Source organism: Pelobates fuscus, chromosome 4 (assembly GCF_036172605.1).
Source record: "Pelobates fuscus isolate aPelFus1 chromosome 4, aPelFus1.pri, whole genome shotgun sequence".
NCBI classification, from domain to species: domain Eukaryota; kingdom Metazoa; phylum Chordata; class Amphibia; order Anura; family Pelobatidae; genus Pelobates; species Pelobates fuscus.
The window spans coordinates 319,108,323-319,128,281 of NC_086320.1; the positions used below are offsets into that span (position 1 = coordinate 319,108,323).

Genomic DNA, 19,959 nt, shown 5'->3' on the forward strand with positions numbered 1-19,959 from the left:
GCGGAAAATTGCGGCCTGGACACGGCACCCTGAGATGGCGGCCGACTGACTCCTCGTGCTCTAGGTGGTGGGGATCAGAGGCGACACAGCAGAGCTGGGGCAGATAACAGCCACTGGAACAGGCTCCTGACATCACCAGCACTACTTATACTATTCCAGATTGAACAGGGGACAGAGAACAACCGGGACCCCCCAGGCGCCCCTCTCACACCAACTCCTCATTCCTACTTACAAGGCCCTTCCGAGCTGAAGGCCACCGGGGACGCTACCCAGGAGCACCGGCCACTAATGTTGCAGACTCAACACCGCTGGCGGCGACAAAACGCAGGGACCGAGGAAGAAAACTGCAACCTCCTGCCCGAGGACCCAGCTACAAGGCCAAGAGGTGCAGGCCTGCCAAACAGCCCGGGCTCTGGGGGGGAAACTGCTTCGACGCTGCCCCCAGCCCTCACATCACCCCCTGAGCTGGAATCCGACACAGAGCACAAGAGGGACAGAGTCTTTGCTGTACAATGGCGCAGACAGCCACAGTAAATAGGACTAAATATCCACTAATGAAAATCTTGTTTTCGCTCCGGCCATGCACAGGGCCACCCTCATAGCGAACTGTGATACTTGTACCCTGAAACAGTAGAACTGCCCCGGACACACGTTAATGCAATTGATCCAGAATGTTGGGTATGCATGTAAATTAGCTGAGCGACTCACCAATAACCGACAGGTTTCGTACCAGTACACGCATACAAAGGATAGGAGCAAAGCCACCTACCTAACCAGCAGACCACAAACATCTGCACACACTTACCGCACACACGGCAAGCCTATATGGGGACACCAGACCAGACCCACATCTCTCACTAGTGTACACCGCAGGGTGGGGGCCATGGCTCCCTAAGCCTGCCGCTAAGCAATGCGACCTACGCACTTCTACCAAGCACCCAATTATGAGCATATCGTTTAAGCGCAATATGATAGCTGGTATACCTAGCCTAACATACTCATATCTACAGTTTACACGCATTGCCTGAATGTTTACTCTAATGATAAACTGATCACTCTAATGATAAAACGATAAAATCTATGTTTGTGTTGAAGCCTACCAGTGACACCTTCTGTATATGTGTTTGGAATGTGCAGTAATATCTAATGCCACCGAAAATGTATGTTACAGCAGTGTGATTAGTCCGATATGTTGTTAAAATGAGAGGCTTTTTGTAAAACTAATGACACTCCAATGCACTAACTAGGTGGCTTCTAACATGGCCTTCGCAAAGATCTAACGTTCATATACCTTCACTCTATGTTTAAATTTAATTGTTTACGCCTGATAACAATATAAAAAATGTGCTTGATATTCATGTACCCCACATGTTCCACGTGGAAAAGCCTGAGGACTGCTGTTGGGGCACCTCTCGCCTGCTTGTACTATGTATTTGCACGTCAAAAATAAAGAATTGAAAAAAAAAAAAAGTGAGAAAAATCACCATTATGATAAACGGATAGTAACAACAAGTACAATATTTTCTTAATCAATAAGCTCAACCATGTTTCCAGTACCTCAAATAACCCGGTGTCTTGCTTAATTTCTTTCACCAAGTTGTGTAAGTTCTGTATGTGTTCGTGTATTATGGTCCCATGATCAGAGAGGTTAAAACAACACATAACCTTAACAACTTCATATCCTAAGTCATATTTCAACAGTAAATAATCAATGGCTGCTCTATTCTCAATGATCACCTTATTAACCTGGGTATCCATTAGAAGTTCCTCCAGGGCCTGGGAGGTTGCATTTAAACCTTTGGCGAGGGAACAGGCTAGGGCATTAATTACTCAGGTATTATACAGTGCTAAGCCTGGGATTCCTACCATGGAGTACGCAAAGTAAAATTTGACACCCATAGCAACTTTAACTAGGGAGCCGTGATCAAGGGCCCTCCATTCCGGTGTAGCATTCTGGAGACCAGTCCTTATGGGAGGGAGGAGACCATCCATGAAGCAGTTTATTAGGAGTCTGGTGGAGGTGATTTCAATATCTGAGTAGCCTAGTGATTCCAAAGCTATCTGGAGTCTAGCTTCGACTAACATTCTGTGTCCAAAAATGTATATAGCAAATTATAATTTATTGCAGAAAAAAATGTGTTTACTAAAATTTGCTAGACATGTGCATAGGGAAAATATTCGGGGTTTGGGGACCCCTAGTCACCTGGGGGGTGTTAAATTTGTATTTAGGGCCCCCACCCACTGCTCAGGGATGGGGGCCCTAAATACAAATTGGGGGGACGACCTAATGTCCTCCCCCTGGCCCCCACCCCTGAGTGGAGGGTGGGGGCCCTAAATACAAATTTAACAACCCCCCAGGTGACTAGGGGTCCCCAAACCCCTAGTCACCCCTCTCCCCCCCCAAAATGAAGCCCTACCTACCCCCCTCACCCTAAAAATAATGAGGGGGGAACCTTTAACTCTCTTACTTAATCCACCAATCAGAGTGTTATGAGTCAAATTACACAGCGTGGAAAGATTCCAAAGAACTTTCCCACGCTGTGTAAAATGACACAGAGCACTCTGATTGGTGGATTTCAAACCAACCAATCAGAGTGCTGTGACAGGTAAATGTAGAGACTTACCTGTCAGTCTCTTCATTTACCTGTCAGAGCACTCTGATTGGATGGATCTGAGCCTAATTTATAAGCCTCAGTCTGCTCTGAGCCCTCGCCGGCTGAAGATGGATTATTTTATTTTTTTGCGCTCTGTTTTTTTTGTTTTGTTTTTCTAATTGCGTCGGTTATTATGGATTTTTATTTGCCCTTTTTTGGGGCTGAAAAAAGAAGATTTTAGAAGAAAGAAAACATCAAATGGTAAGTTTATTTTTTATTTTTACAGGTATTTAGTTAAAGGTCCCCCCCTCATTATTTTTAGGGTGAGGGGGGTAGGTAGGGGTTCATTTTTTGGGGGAGGGGGTGACTAGGGGTTTAGACATGCCCCTACTCATGATATAGCGAGTAGGGGTATAATTTACTAATACTAAGTAATCTTTACTTAGTATTAGTAAATTTGGCTGAAAGACCAATTCAGGTCTTTCAGCCTTTTAGTAGCTAGCTCCCTAATACCGTGGGAATTAGGGAGTTATCTACTAATTCATTCCTGTCATTACATTGACTGGCCAAGTAACTTACATTTTATATGAATGTGTGTTACTTGATTGTTGTAAGTGTTGCAAATGCTTACAGCTGAATCCTGGCTATGTTTGTATACTTTTAATTTAAATTGTATACAATGTAACATTCTTCTTCTTTCACTGGGTAAGTATATTAGTACTTAGGCAATACTGTGCTTTGAAACTTTGGCACTTTGACACCTCGGAACTTCGGCAACTTCAGAACTTCGGCACTTCAGCAATTCGGCACTTCGGCACTACTACACTTTGGAAATACGGTAATTTCGGCACTTCGGGACTTCGATAATTCGGCACTTCGGCAATTCAGCTATTCGGACATTCGGAAGCACCCGAATTTCCGAATTGCCCGAAATTCAGGCAAATTTTCATTTGGACCGAAACAAATTGCACGTGTCTAAAATTTTCACAAATATTCACAAAGCCCAAAAAACTGGCCTCTGCAGCTAATGAAGAGCCATCCCTTTTTGCCCAGCACTTACCTTCTTGTTATTGTTGAGCAATATCTAATATAAAGCTTCTCACAAAGAAGCATTGAGGATAAATCTTCTGTTCAAAGCTTCTCGATTTATCCCTTAATGTCTTGCAAAAGTTGCACAATACTGATAATACCAGCCACGAAGAAGGTCTTCCCACTAGTTGATTGACAGTCCAGGAAGGCTGCCTACACACAAATATTTTTTTACTTATGCATGGAGTTAATTTTTTTTAAACAAGCTGCAGGGACAGAGTATTTGCCCCTTAGCCACTTACATATGATGAAGTGGTTATGGCACTAAGAGTGACCCTTTAAATTATATTTATGTCACTTAACCACTATAGTATTAAATGTTAATAATCATAATATGTCATTATATGTCATTAGTCATTAAGGCATTAATCATTTAACTGTATCTTTACTGTTCTTAAAAAAAAATGAAATTGCTGTTTATGATGAATGATATTACCCAATAGTTTAAAACGGACACTTCAGTTTTGGTTTGTTTAGATATTAAAATTATTATCCATTTTTCATACACAAGTGTGCCGTGTCAAGGAGGGGAGTCAAATGTGTAAAATCTCTGCCTGCCATTATCCATCAATATATAAACACGCACGTTTCATATGGACATACATTAAGCGCAAGTCGTTTATCTCAACAGTCTAGAATACTGAAGATGATCATCCAATTTCATTTTAAAACATTTTTCCCCTGCTATACTTTACCCAAGTGCTTGTGGTGTATTCTATCTCTGTTTTCACAAATCATTTCTCTGTGTAATTGACACTAAGTAATTTGTAAATGGTGTGTTATCACTTATCAGTGCACAGATCCCTGACTGCTTGTATTAACTATTCCTTTAAGTATATGAGTACATTTTCTCTCTGGAGGGAAGTTGAAGGCAGTTGAGATTGGTAATGTAAACAGTAGCTAAACAAATATTGCTATCTATTTTCGGAAGGAATGTTGTGTTAACATTTTTGATAGTTTTTGTGCTTATCTGAGCTAGACTTTCCTGGTTAACCTGATTCCTGTGTAAATGTTGCTGAAACTCATTCTGGCCCTTTGTACCAGGGAAAGAATGGCTAAGGCAGTGGGAGTGGACTCAAATTAATTGACCTGGCAAATTGCTTTAAACGTATCATTATTTATTGTATCACCATGCTACGGGAGATAGAGCCAGATTTATGTTTTCCTACATTTTACTGACGTTTTATAGAAACACATACACGCAGACATATATTAATTTCTATGTGTGTGGACACAACATACTTTGTAATAATAACAATAAAAAATCTCTGACAAATGTTACAAAACATACAAAAGAAAATATTAACCGATTCTATCTTGAAGAATGTTTTAATGTTGATCTGTTCACTTCCAGTTGGATTGTAATTCGGTGAATTCTAGATTAAATGCAGAACCCAGCCACCATAGAGAATGCAGTTAGAAAGATGCACCCATTCGCTTATATACTCAGGCTTATTTACAAAGCTCTGAATTTTAGCAAATTTATGTCTGCATTTAATATTTTTGGACGAGCTTTTCAAATGGTTTAATATATTTGGGTGAGCTTTTAAAATGATTTAATGTTTTGAAAAATATTGTAACATTTTAGTATTGTTATATATGTTAATATATGTTTTTCTAAGTTAGATATTTTTGATATTACATTTTTTAAAAGATATTTTAAAAGTTTATCCAAAAATATTAAATTATTTCAAAAGCGTATCCAAAAATATAAAATCGAGGCCTTAATTGACATGGCAACACTGAGACTAAAATAGATAAACTTGAAACAGCTATAACCATAGCTTGCCTATTTTATCCTTAGTTTTGCAACTCTGCTAAAATCCTGAGTTTAGGGCATAACCCCTTGAACTCTCCTCCTCACTGACCTCATTTTGTCACAGAGCAAAATACATTTCGAGGGCCTGTGAGGTTAGTGCTCTTACACTGAGAAAAGACGCACAAAGCTTTAACTTTATAAACTTTTGGATGAAAGTGATATACTACCTCTTTAACATGACCCCTAAGTATTTTGACAATATGTAATCACACACGTGATAGCATGCTATATCATATCAAGTTCTTTTTATCTTGTCATATTAACATATATTGCCAGGGGGGGAATCAAACATAGAAAACAAATCTCATACAGCAATTAGCAACATGTTTAATCTCATAGTTTATTGCTTTCATGGATACTTTGTAGGCACACCTAGAAACGCCTTTAGAGTTATTGAATAAAAGCCAAATAATTGCATTTATGTTACATTATATATTCCATGTATTACTCTACCGGAACATTTTCGTAAAATCTATATACCGTATACAGTCAAATCTGTTTTTAACATTACTCAGAAGCATAAAATGTGAGAGATGTGATATTATAAGATGTTTTCCTAATAATACATTTATTAGACTTTAGTAATACCAAGTGCTGGTTGTAAAATTCTGACAGTCTGGACTAGAATAATGTGGGGTAGTATTTACATGGAGCTGTACATAAGCCTGCACTTAAAGGGACACTCCAGGCACCCAGACCACTTCTGCCCATTGGAGTGGTCTGGGTGCCACCTCCCATCACCCTAAACCCTGCAAGTGTAATTATTACAGTTTTTATAATCAGACAGCCACTAGAGGGACTTTCGGGTTCTTTAACGACTTTATGGTCGCTTAAACGACGCTGGAAGTCCTCACTCTATGCATGAGGACCTCCAGCATCGCCGGAATCCCCATAGGAAAGCTTTGAATAATGCTTTCCTGTGGGGAGGTCTAATGCGCGCGTGAGGCCATTGCTGCGCATGCACATTAGGTCTCCCCCGTTGGCGGATGTCAGCGGGGGAGGAGCTAGACCCAGCACAGAGGGACATCTGCGCTGGATTCAGGTAAGTATCTGAAGGGGTTTTAACCCCTTCAGCAACATAGGATGGGGGGGCAGGATGGAGGGGGGCACTGTAGGATTCTCTAGTGCCAGGAAAACTGTTTTTTTTTCCCCCTCGCATTGAAGAGTCCCTTTAATACCATATCAAAAGTAGGCCACTGCTGATTGACATTGCACATTGTTGCATAGTTTGTTGTCTATAACAATTCCCAAGTCCTTTTCGTGTGTTGTTATCCCTAATTCGCTTCCATTATTAAATTGGTATGCCATGATGGGGTTATTTCACATTCCTGGGCTACCATATGGTCTCAAAATGTAACACAGACCCAGCAAACCAATCTGGCAAACTGAATTGGGCAAGCATATATTGACCCTGTAACTTTCCAAAACACCATAAAACCTTTATATGGGGGGTATTGTTATACTCGGAAGACTTCGCTGAACACAAATATAAGTGTTTAAAACAGTAAAACTTATCACGACGATGAAATCACCAGTAAAAGGGCAGTTTGTGGCTAAGTGGCTACTAAAAAAGACTGAACATACCCCATTTTGAATACCATGGAGTGCCTACTTTTACAATTGGTGGGCCATGATGGGGTTAATTTCCATTCCTGGGCTGCTATACAGTCTCAAAGGCAACATAGGCCCAGCAAACCAATCTGGCAAATTTCAATGCGCAAACATGGAAAAGGGGAAAGCCCTTCATTTGACCCCTGTAAGTTTGCAAAAACCCATAAAACCTGTACATTGGGGGAACTGTCTACTCGGGAGATGTTGCTGAACACATATTGGGGTGTCAGCAACACATAACAGGAACTGAGAATCCATGCCTAAAGTACATAAAAACGACTACCCAAAAGTTTGACAAAGAATGGTTGTAGAATTAGTGCATGATATGATGTAAATAATAGTATCTTTAGAAAGACCATTTAATGGCGAGAAAAACTGTATATAATATGTGTGGATACAGTAGATGAGTAGAAGGAAAATTACAGCTAAACACAAACACCACAGAAATGTAAAAACAGCCCTGGTCCCAAACGGTAAGAAAATTAAATAGTGGTCTGGTCACTAAGGGGTTAAAGGTGAATTCAAAGTGGATTTCATATTTAAGGTCAAAAAAGCCAAACTGGAAAAGTTCTCTAAGTTTTCTACGCTAACAGTTTAGCTTCTCTGGCCTTAAATTTAAAATTCTCTTTAAATTTGCTCTGATTCTCACTCTAGTGAATAACCCTGTAGGTACAAGATTGCGATATTATCTCGTTAGGGCATATATTAAGGACATTATATGTGTAGTTGAATATAAAATAAAAGCTGTAATTTTCCTTGAATATTTGTGAAATACTGACAACTTTGCTGTATGGAGCCCATAGCGATATCCCGAGGCACTGGTTCAGGCTCTGCCTCCACTCCTCCCCTGCTGATGTCAACCAGCACAGAGACCTAATGCGCATGTCTGTACTTCCCCCATAGGAAAGGAAGTGTAATGCTTTCCTATGGGGTTTTACATTATGCTGGATGTCCTCATGCATATCGTGAGGACGTCCAGCATCAGTTACGAACGAACCGGAAGTCCCTCTAGTGGCTGTCTGGTAGACAGCCACTATGGGTGGAGTTAACCCTTAAAGGTAATTTTTGCAGTTTATTTAACACTGGAATAATTACTATTGCATGGTTAAGGGACCTGGGACACTGCACCCAGACCATTTAAATTAGCTGGAGTGCCTATAGTGTCTTGGTGCCTATAGTATCCCTTTAATCCTGCTCTGGTGGACTGGCAAAAGTGGCAGGGGAGAATGTGAATTTTATTCTAACAAGCAATTCCACAAATGGCCACTAGTAGTTTCTTAACAAAATAGACTAATTTCAATAACTATATAGGGATAGGCAACATTTTGCAATCCAGATGTTGTGGAATACATCTCGAATGATGCTTTGCCAGCATTATGGCAGTAAGAGCATTAATGGATAGTTTAATACATTCACATACTACTATAATAGTATCTATATCTCACATAATCCTGTACAAATAAATGCATTTTGCAGAAGGGAGATGTGCAGTCACCCAATAATGTTGATCGTGCATTGTGAGTATGAGTAACAGCTCACTTTGCTGCACATATTGAGAATTATAACTAAATCAAGGAATTCTGGAGATCGGGCAAAGGAAGATTGAAAGACAAATATATTACACAACATAATAGCTGGAATGGAAAACCAGCCGTGTTTTTGCACTTTGCCTATTTGTGATTTTCAATTTTCTTCTCAAGTTCCCCACCTCTTCCACCTTAGTAAAAACACCCCAGAATCTCCAGAATTTTGATTTTGTAGCATTGCACTATTTCATTGGTTGTTTTCTTTTACTTATGTTTGTACTGTCCTTTTTTGTCAGTTTTGTAATTTTGAGTATTCATTGTCACAGTTTTTCCGCCCAATTTGCCGCACTTGCACTTTCCTCTGTTAAATATTTATCATATCAGTGTGCAGTTACTATCTTGTTATCTTTCATCTTTAAAGACACTCACTTCTTCAGTTTCTTTCGCTTTACATGCCTATAAGTAAGTGCTGGTTGCACTAAATGAGTAAGAAATTGTTCAATTTTTATATACTGTATTAAAAAAAAAATTCTCGTTCATCAAATTAGTCCTGTGTATAAAGTGTCCAGTGCTCCAACCAACAGCGCCCCAAGCTGTAGTTGCAAGATGCTTATCTATGTGCTAAAGAGCAGTTACAACTATTTGTAAAGTATGTGACACATAAATGTGTGATGCAATTTTGTCTACAAAATGTTGCAGAAGGTATACTCTCAAACTAATGCATCATCAGAATCTGTTCAACCCTTGGGGGTCGCAGTTTCAATTACCACATAATACAGATTAAGGAACAGTGCACACATAAAAATACAGTTAAGGCTACTTAAAACCAACTAGCCCAGCAAACAAATTTGGGGATTCAGTTCCACCATACGGCCATATTGTGTTAAGCCCACCCCCACTTCACAGTACCCGAATATCGCTGGATCCTACACTAATTCAAACTTGCAAGACAAATTAAATAGTGTTAATGCTAAATAAGCTAAAGACTACTTCAATATTCTGTTGTAAAATCATTGCAAATATAAATTATTCAAAATGAATGTGATAAACGCAGGTTCAATTCCCGGCAGGGTTGACCCTTCATCATTCCGAAGTAGCTAATGAGTAACATTAAATTGGGTATTGGTAACATCCCCTGGATGTTGGGCAAAGGTAACATCCCCAGGACGTACTTGGAAACCAGAGAATATCTCAATGTATCTTTCTTGGTTCACTTTGTTGTTATTATTATTATTATTATTAAACATGTTGCTTACTGGATGCTTACACCCGACTCTCGTTTGATCAGTTCTATATAATTATGACTATCATGCCATTTTTTTCCTAGTAAATTTACCTAATTTACCCATCAATACCAACAACATATATATACATCCATGTTATGTATACATGAGTGTAAAAATATATGTCTCCATACTGCAACGCTGTATACATGATTGGCAGCCTTGCAAATCAACGCTGTGTATTGCAAACAAATTTAGCTGCAAAATAAGTGCTTACTAACTGTGCCTGAGAAGCTCATGGAGGAGCAGTCGAAGCATCTCTGCAACAAACATGATTTACAGAAACAACTCTGCGAGTAAGATTTAACTACAGTGGTAATTGTAGCAAATCGTCCCACCTTGGATGCCAATGATAGGCTGTGAGTGCAGGTTGGAAAACTGACAAAGTTAAACTGCCTCAGTTGAGCAACAAGAAAGAATTGTATGGGTCATTTTTCCCCCCCAAATTGATTTGTATTGAAGGGGTTAATGACCAATGAAATACAAAGTAAATCAAAACACAAAGGTGTTGCCTAACCGCCAGTACTTAACAGGTTGGTAATTTTATACCTGCTAGCAATACCAAACAATATAAACATGCAATTCGACATGTCACCTGGTATGACTAATATTCAGTAACTGAGTTGCTTATTCCATGTGTATGTGTACAACTATACCATGACCAAGGGACAGGTGGACTGGGAGGTAAAACAAGGAGAAGATCTTCAGCTTTTAACAGAAAGAATGTAGCCATTTGAGTTCCAAGAATAGTATCGCTCTAAAGGTAAAATTACACCCCGAGGATAAAACTAATAATCTAACATCTGGGAATAAGCTGCTTTCTGCCTGAGCTTTTATCTTCTGCATGTTTGGTACAGTACGTGTTAAAAAAATAAGGGAATTTGAGCTATTTTTAGGACTGTTGATAGCAAGGGTAGGCTACATCTGAAACTCTCTTGGGGTTATTGACTAATCCAAGAACTGTAGAGAATTGACAAGAGAATTGCAAATTTTATCCCAAAACAGCCATTTGGAAAACTCCAACTCAGCTGTTTTCCAGTTTTTGCTGTTTTGGTCTAAAATTTAATTTGCAATTCCCTAGTCAGTTCTCCCTGGTTCCCGGTTTAGTGATCACCATTATCTGCTATTGTGGTCATGGCTACTATGATAATCCTGCCCTCGCTTTGCTGGTGAATTAACCCCTTATGAACCAGAATTTAAGTACATCATCTATTGTAATTAAATGTTTGACATGTTATTAGTCTTTCATCATTTATTCACAAACCAGTCATTTTCAGTAAGTTAGCAACTCAGACAATTTGACTACTTTGACCTAAGAAATATAAGTATATGTATAAAAAGTTAATTATTCATATCTTGGATATTTATTCACTAAACATCGAATTGCACTTTATTAAAAACATAATTGCTAAATTTAGTGTAAAGAAAATAAAAATCTCCTACTTGGTTATAGTCACAGCTTTGTTGTCTTAGCCTACACTTTGCAATATGGTTTTAAACTATAACAGTGTGTAGTTTCATGAGAAAAATCATAGGCATAGGCAACCTTCGGCACTCCAGATGTTTTGGACTACACCTCCCATGATGCTTTGCCAGCACTGTGGGCGTCAGAGCATTATGGGGGATGTAGTCCAAAACATCTGGAGTGCAGAAGGTTGCCTATCCCTGCTCTATATGGTTGATTTTTGTCTTCTGATATTAGTAAACACAACCACCTGACTAGGAAATAATTAATAATTGATAAAACTGCATGATCATTACAGCAAAAATGCCCTTAACAAATAACATTATTAGCTACAGTCTTTGGGTTTAATTTATGTACCTGTTCTGTTTTTCATTAATAGACTTGGAAACATTTGTATCAGAGTTTCTAAAGGGGGAGAGCCTGTCAAAGAAGTCAAAGGACAAAAGAGACGCTTTGCTGAAGAAGATAAAAGAAGTTAAACAGAAGTATGTATACTTTAATATTGTATTCTCTTATATTATGTTGCACATGTGTTTTTGCTTCTTCTGATTCAGATAACACAAATAATAAATACATTTATAAAACTATTATCTAACTTTATCTCATCTTGGCCCTCGTTTAATACATTGCATAAACATTTAAAATGATATTTAAAAAATATTAAAATATTAATCAAGGCCCTGATTAGACAGGTAGGAATCCTTAAAGCAGTGCTGTTAAACTGCACCCTGTAAAATAGTGGATTACAGCTCACATAATACATCCTCAGGTGGGCAAATTATGGGATTTGTAGTTAAACAATATCTTGGGCCTACTTTTATGACACACCTGCCTTAAAGCGGTTACTACCAAGCAGTTTTCGGGAAAATACACCCCCATATATATTTATGTATATATATCTATATCCCTGTGTATATTGTATACATTGCCACATTACCATGACATTACCAATACCATATCACTCTCACATTGCAGTCATGTTGCCAGTTTGGCCAAACATACACAAAGACACGCACGCACATTCACAAACTGATACACGCATGCATATATACACTTTAATAAATGCACATATATACACTCCATGAACACATACACACTCTGATTCATGCACATAAACACAAAAACACACTGATGAATAGAAACACACAATGACACACAAATGCACACACATACATTGAAAGATACAGTCACGCAATTACAATGTGTGTCTGTCCGTGTGTATTGGTACCTGTGTGTGCATATCTGATATTGTGTATGTGTTTGTCTGGCAGTGAGTATCCTTTTGTTGTGTGTGAGGGGTAATTGTGTGAGTATGAGGATTACTGTCTGTGGGGTGGTGCCTGTACCTTAGGGTGCCTGTGTGCTTATGAGGGTGACTGTGGCAGGATGGCTGTGTGCTTATGAGGGTGATTGTGACAGGGTGGCTTTGGCAATGTCACGGTGTGTGAGGGATAAGAGTGGGAAGTGAATGTGATGTGGTGACTGTGTGTGAGGAGTTAGTGTGGGGCAGTGGTTCCCAACCCAATTCTCAAGTACTCCCTAACAGTCCAGGATTTATGGATTACCTAGTTGTGTCTAAGGTGTTTTTAGAAAGTAAAAAAAAAAAACTTTAGACACAACATAGTAATCCCTAAATTGTGGACTGTCAGGTGGTACTTGAGGACTAGGTTTGGAACCCCTGGTGTAGGGAATAACTGTGTCATAGTGACTGTGTGTGAGGAGTTAGTGTGTGGGGTGACTGTGATATGGTGACTGAGAGTTTGTGGGGGTTATGTGACAGGGTGTTTGTGTGGAGGAAGGGGTGATGTGACAGGGTGAGTGTGTGTTGGGAGAGGGTGATGTGACAGACTGATTGTGTGGAGTGACTGTGACAGGGTGACTGTGTGTATGAGGGAGGGAGTGATATAACAGGCTGACTGTTTGGAGAGGTATATTGTATGTGGGGAGACTGTATTTGCCTATTCAGCCTCTCCACACAAAACTCGTATTTTTAGTTCTAGATTCATAAAAAGATAGAGGATACTGGGTGTTAGGCTAGCCAACTTCACAGTCTCTATAGAGGTTACAAGAGGTATAAGGGGCTTAACCCCAGAGTCAATTTACACAAAGAAAGGAAGAGAATGGAATGGAATGGAAGACCACTTACACATAATAAGTGGGATCCATACTCATTCTCAAAATATATACCTCTTAAGGTCAACGTCACATGAAAAAAAGGGGGGGCTATCAACCTTTATTGGGACAGAAAATTAAATTATAAATTGATTTAAAATTGGTAAAGAAATTACCAAAAGGGTGTGAGTACTGTGAGATAAAGTGCTCTAGAAAATATCTGGAGTTAATATGTCTGCGTTACATATAGTGGTCTATAGATGGTACTCTATGGGATTTCATTATATACACTGTATACAATACATGTGCTAGAGAACCCCCACACCCCACACCTAGGGTCTGAGCGCCCCCTGTCCCCTGCACCTCCCCAGCACCTCTCAGGCTTCTTTGGAGTGTAGGCCCCCGTCTCTCCCGGCACCGGCCACACACTTGGGGGCGATGTGTGTCCCTCACGGCCACCGGTCCGCCGGAAGGCCCGCATCCCCCTGATCCACAGGACTCACAGCACCAGGGACTGGACTCCCCGAGGACCCCCACAGACTCGGTAAGTCCAGGTCGTCACTCCTTCGGTGGGCAGGTAGTCGGGGATAACATTTAGTTGCCGTGGTCATCCGTGGCCACATGTGCCGCTCTTGCCAGCCCTTCCGGAGCCGCTAATAGTCCCATTCATGACGTTCTTTCGTCGTAATGAGCCTGTGTTTAAAATGGTCCTCACAGCTCTTTTACTGGCGGGCTCCTTTTCGGCAGCCTTTGCCAGTTCAGGAGGGCAGTCTGGGCCCAGCACGGGGAGCTCCCGTCTCGGCGTGTGACACCTCCATGAGGCCGGATAACCCCACCGGCCGGGGGGTGGGGGGAGCGGGGCCGTGGCCCGAGCCAGCAGCTTCCGTTGCCAGAGTAAGTTGCTTTTCTCTTTTTGGATCGGCATGTATTCTGGCCGGCTCATGGTCACCCGGGTCTGGTTTTGCGGTCCTGGGTAGGCCTTGAAAGTCCTTTACGATGCTCACAGCCTGCTTTTCGGGTCTGATCGGTATCTTTGTAAAGCTGATGTCATCCTCCTCATTATTTCAGCAGGCAATCTGGTCTTCGTGCCTTCTGTGGTCGTTTCAGAGCCACATTAGTTTGTTTGGGCAGGGAGCCCTGTTAATCTGCTGCCATGCGGCTTGGCGGCCCGGCCCCGCCCCTCGCAATTCGAACTTTGGACATTTGTAAGCATCCAAATATCCGAATTGCACGAAATTTGCCTGAATGTACATTTGGAACTAAACGAATTGTAATCATATATATATATGAGTGCCGCATAGAATGATGTTTACTTAGCCGCTATTTCTGACAAATATGTGTTTGCAATGTTCATAAAGTAAAATGAAATGTTGGAATCCACACTGTTCTGGAACAGCCCTTCATCGTAGTGCCCTGTAAGTCATTGTTATAAATTTTGTACTTAACTTTGTAGTTAACAATTTGCCAGGATTAAAAGAATAAATAAATTAGCTGATTTGTGAAGTCTTAAATCTTTAGTATCACTTTAAAAGAAAAAGGGTTATCACATGGGTTAGCACGAGTTACAGGTGATTTTCAATGTTTTATTCTGTGATGTAATTTCCAGAAACATGACAGTTCCCCTTTAAGGAATTTGTGAAAATGTGATTTATATATTTGAGTTTTATATGGCATTTCTGATTTAAAAAATGTATGGAGTTACCATGTGCATGATGCTAAAATAACGATTCCACATTTGTTGACATTACCTAGCCTTCTTCATAGTGTTTACCTCTTGTTCTAAACATATGTTCTTGCACAGATTACAAAATCCAGCTCTCCTATGAATCACCTTAAATACTCCTCTACCTTTATTTCCCTGCCTTGTATCGTAACAGGACCCTTCCACTCTCCAATATTGATGAGGATTTATAAAACTGACAATCTGTAAGATTACCTTGTAAGGCAAGGTAACCAGCTCCTTTTTTTACCTGTACATATATTTATAAAATAGTTTACAAATATTTTAAACTGATACTACTCTCTTTTTCAAGTATGCACATGCCAGATTTATATCTCATGTGCCTGTAGGCACAGAATTCTCAATTGCCCTCACCGTCCCTATATTCCCCCTAAAAACACTGGGCATGTAAGTCCTCTCACAGAGTGCACAGTGCAGTACTGTAAAACATGGTAGTAAAACGATTCCTTAATTAGATTCCTAAATTAAAGAAACTCCGCCAGGTGTCCCGGTGTTCTCTCCCTACACGCTGCCATTTAAGTCGGGGGTGGGGAACCTTTGGCCCTCCAGATGTTTCTGCCTACGTCTCCCATAATGCTCTTACATCCATAATGCTAGCAAAGCATCAAGAGAGATGTAGTCCACAACATCTGGAGGGCCGGAGGTTCCCCATCCCTGATTTAAGTGATCCTTGGTTGGGGGAACACTTGTTTACCCAACTGAAGATCGCAATGTAAGTGCCTGCTCCTGAGGACCACTGAAATGGCAGCACTAAGGGAGGGGACACCAGGGAGCCTGACAGTGTTCCTTAGCACATCTGCGGCAATTTAGTTGCAATTTGTCTGATAAATAGCCTAATTGCTACAATTTTCATATCAATTCAGTAAATGCAATTCATATCAATTCAATAATTGCAATTGCAGAGACAATAACTAAATATACCGTTCGATTGCCTGCATTACGTACACAAATGTGATAATTTTTCATCCTTTTCAGTTATTTTTAAGATTAATCACATCGAGTGTCAACCCCGTGGCAATTAAGAGGTTAATCGTTTTCATTCTATTGCTAAAAGACATGCTTGAATGACTGTTACAGACTGCTAAGGATAATTTCTTAATAGCAATGACTACTGATTGCCCTGTAAACATCATGTCAATAGATCCCAAGAGCCATCATTGCTTTGAAATATAGCGCAGAGTTTGTGGATTCTAACAGTAGGGGATTTCATTCTAAATGGCCATTAATAAAGATTACATGAAATATCTTCTTATGAAATAATACCATGGTTTTCATGATTTTTTTTGGATTTTTTTTCATTTCAGCTACCCTCAGGACTTTCAAGACAAAGGTATGTTTTCTGCAGCCTAGTGAATAACTAATATTAAGTAGTGTAGAATTATTGAAGCCTGTTTAATGGTAATTGAATATGTTAGCTTCAGAGCGAAACAAACAGAAATGAAGATTGTAGCTCCCCCTGCTGGAATACAGAGTAATTACCGGTAGTCACTTTATTGCACTGTGTAGTATTGTAGGCTGGTTAAAATAATTAACCCTATATTATAGTTGTAGAGAGTGCTTGTATTGCTCAAGTCATGACACCAAATAATAGAACACAATGCACAAGAGTGTGTTATTCTATAGAGGTATCAATTACTTTTAGGACTACATTGGACTCAGTAGGCCAATTTTTTATAATTTTGTTGAAAAATAAATAATGTGTATCTTGAGAATTTACTTCATGTACCCAGTTCATTTATGGTGCATTGTGGCAGGTAAACTTGTCATGCTTTCTCCGAACCTTTAGTGTTTATTTACTAAACACTGAATTGTAGTGAAAAATTATACAAAAATAGCTAAGCTATATGTCTATGGCCAAGTTGGAAAATTATTTCAAATCAGTTACTTTAGCTAACATATTGCAGTAAGATGCATACTACACATAGTGGATCGGGCAAATAAAATACATCAGGGTTTTCCTCAATTATGGCATGCTGTAGACATCAGACCAAGGGATTCTATAGTGCCAGGAAAACAAAGCCGTTATTCAATGCTTTCCTATGGGGAAAAATCTGACTCTTGAAGTCCTCATGCAGAGTGCGAGGACCTCCAGCACCAGATACCGGACCAAAAGTCAGTTTCAAACCAGGAAGTCCCTCTAGTGGCTGTCTGGTAGACAGCCACTAGAGGTGGAGTAAATCCTGGATAGTAATTATTGAAGTTTCTCAATAACTGCAATAATTACTATTGCAGGGTTAAGGGACATGGGACATTGCACCCAGACCACTTCAATGAGCTGAAGTGGTCTGGGTGTCTACAGTGTCCTTTTAAGTTTACTCACTAAACTGCTGTAAATTACACATTGAATATTAAACTATGGCTGTATAAACATTGTGACTATAAATGAGTTGGGGAATTTTTCTATATCACCTCAGTTGGCATAATGTTTATAATTTGATCTACAATTCACTGCAATTAAGTGTTTAGTGAATAAATCCCTGCATCTTTTCCCTGATGCACATGTGTTTCAAAGTAATCTATAACATCTGTAACTTTATGGTTGTGTTCCATCTTGGAACGCAGTGCGTCCAATAAGAGATAAGAGAGAATGTCCAATTTTCTTAGCAAAGTGTTAGGTTCAGTCATTTTTGCATGTTAACAAATTGCAACACTTTTGTTAAAGCTGCTGTGCCATAATGGGAGGTTTTACACAAGACATAAACCAACAAGGGATCACTGGATTAGGAATAGGTGTATAATAAACAGGATTTCCCCCACTGAGGAGTTCCCAGTCTCCAATCTATGTAACATTTCCTCCTGTATACATCAGTTCCTTTGCATCAACATCTTTTTTAGAAACAATGTTCAGTAAGTAAATAGTTTAAGATTTTGCAATGTGGAAATCCTAGCAAATTTCATAGTGAATGAGGCTAATGATTAAATGATAATAGAAACACAAAGAACTTAAGGCAAAGCCTTTTGAATCCACTATCCCAGTTCTTATAATGTTGACGTGTTTAAGAAATGAAGAAGTATTGTTATTTTTGATTTAAAACATTTTAGTTATGAGATGTTAATAAAAAAAAGTTCAACAATGTAGAATAGAAAGGACAAAAGAATATGTAAGTTTTGACAGTATACATATATTCACATTTGCAGTTTTTTTTTTAGTATACACACTTTACACAGATTAGCCACAACATTAAAAACACTGACAGATGAAGTAAATAACATTGATTATATAGTTAAAATGACACCAGTTGGAAGCAGGAAAAATGGGCAAGCGAAAAGCTCTGATTGACTTTGACAGGTCCAAATAGTGATGGCTAAACGACTGGGTCAGAGCATCTAAAAAATGGCAATTCTTGTTGGGTGTTCCTGATATGCAACGGTTAGTATCTACCGAAAGTGATGCAAGGAAGGACAACCAGTAAACCAGCACTCAAGATTCATTGATGGACGTGGGGAGTGAAGGCTAGCAATCACACAGAACAGCTACTGTAGCTCAGATCGCTGATAAACCGATATGATGACCATGATAGAAAAATGTCAAAACACACAGTGAATCGCAGTTTAATGCACATGGGGCTGCATAGCCGCAGACCGGTCAGAGTGCCCATGATTGCCCATGTCCACCACCCAACGCACCTTTAATGGAGATGTGAGCGTCAGAACTGGACCATGGAGCAATGGAAGAAGGTTGTCTGGTCTGATGAGCTACATTTTCTTTTAAATCAGGTGGATGGTTGGGTGTCTGTACATCGTTTACCTGGGGAAGATGCACTTGGAAATAAGGCAGTCCCATGGACACTTACATGTAAAGTGTTAAAGAGACACTCCACTGTCCAAATACAAAATAAATCAAAAGCACTGTTTAGTAGATATACCCCAAAAGACAACATGCATGCTTTTAATTTTTTCATTGGGGTTATTCCTAAAAACCTCTTGCAAAGCCCGCATTTCTCTTTTCTGATTGGCTGTCCAATCGCAGACTTCCCAATGCAGCTCAATGAAACATCTTTGCAAGGCAGGTGCTCTTGGCAATAGCTGCCTATGGAGTTTAGCTCCACTGTGCTAACCAAACCAGGAAGTAACAGGTTTTGTGGAGTTATTCCCTTGTCAGTTCTTAGCATTACCCTGTTTAGTAAATAATTACAAAATTTGTTCTATACATTTTGCCGTTGAGAGTTCAATTTACAAAAATTCTGAAATTACTAAATAAACCCATTAGTTTAAAAGGTATATAGCTGCCTGTTTAAATAAATAAATAAATAAATACAGCAAGTGATGAAATGAATGGGGTTTACATTTTCAGAAACACTAGCTAAATCTCATGAATGTGTGCTAACACCCCCTCATCTCTCAAATACTCAGAGACGCTCTCAAAGAGGAGAAAAAAATAACTTGTCAGGAGTTTTACTAGGTTCTAATTTCCTGTTCATTTGTGTGATCTTCAAGCTTTCTCTACCTTAACACTTTTAGTGCTGAGGTTGAAGGCCGTAAAGAGCCACTTTTGGCTACTGCAGTTAAATAAAACACACATGTGAAGAAATACATTTAAACTATTTGATGGAGGTAAACTGAATCAGCAAAATAAGTAGGAAGTTGAGGGGGTGGGGGTGGGGAGGGGGATGAAATTAGTAGTGATCCTCTACTAAAGAAAATACAGACAACCCCTAATAAGAAAGTGGAGAATATAGTTCCCCTTAATATGATAATCTTCCAAAAAAGTTTTAAAAC

At 39.5% G+C, this 19,959-nt stretch overlaps 1 protein-coding gene across 1 annotated transcript in view; it reads left to right on the forward strand.

The window, feature by feature from the left end:
* The window catches only part of SKAP2 (src kinase associated phosphoprotein 2), a 234,676-nt gene that overhangs the window by 22,961 nt on the left and 191,756 nt on the right, over positions 1 to 19,959 (forward strand). The window contains exons 2-3 of the mRNA XM_063450704.1: positions 11,767 to 11,872; positions 16,545 to 16,570. Coding sequence (XP_063306774.1) covers positions 11,767 to 11,872; positions 16,545 to 16,570 — 132 coding nt within the window. The remainder of the gene's footprint in view (positions 1 to 11,766; positions 11,873 to 16,544; positions 16,571 to 19,959) is intronic.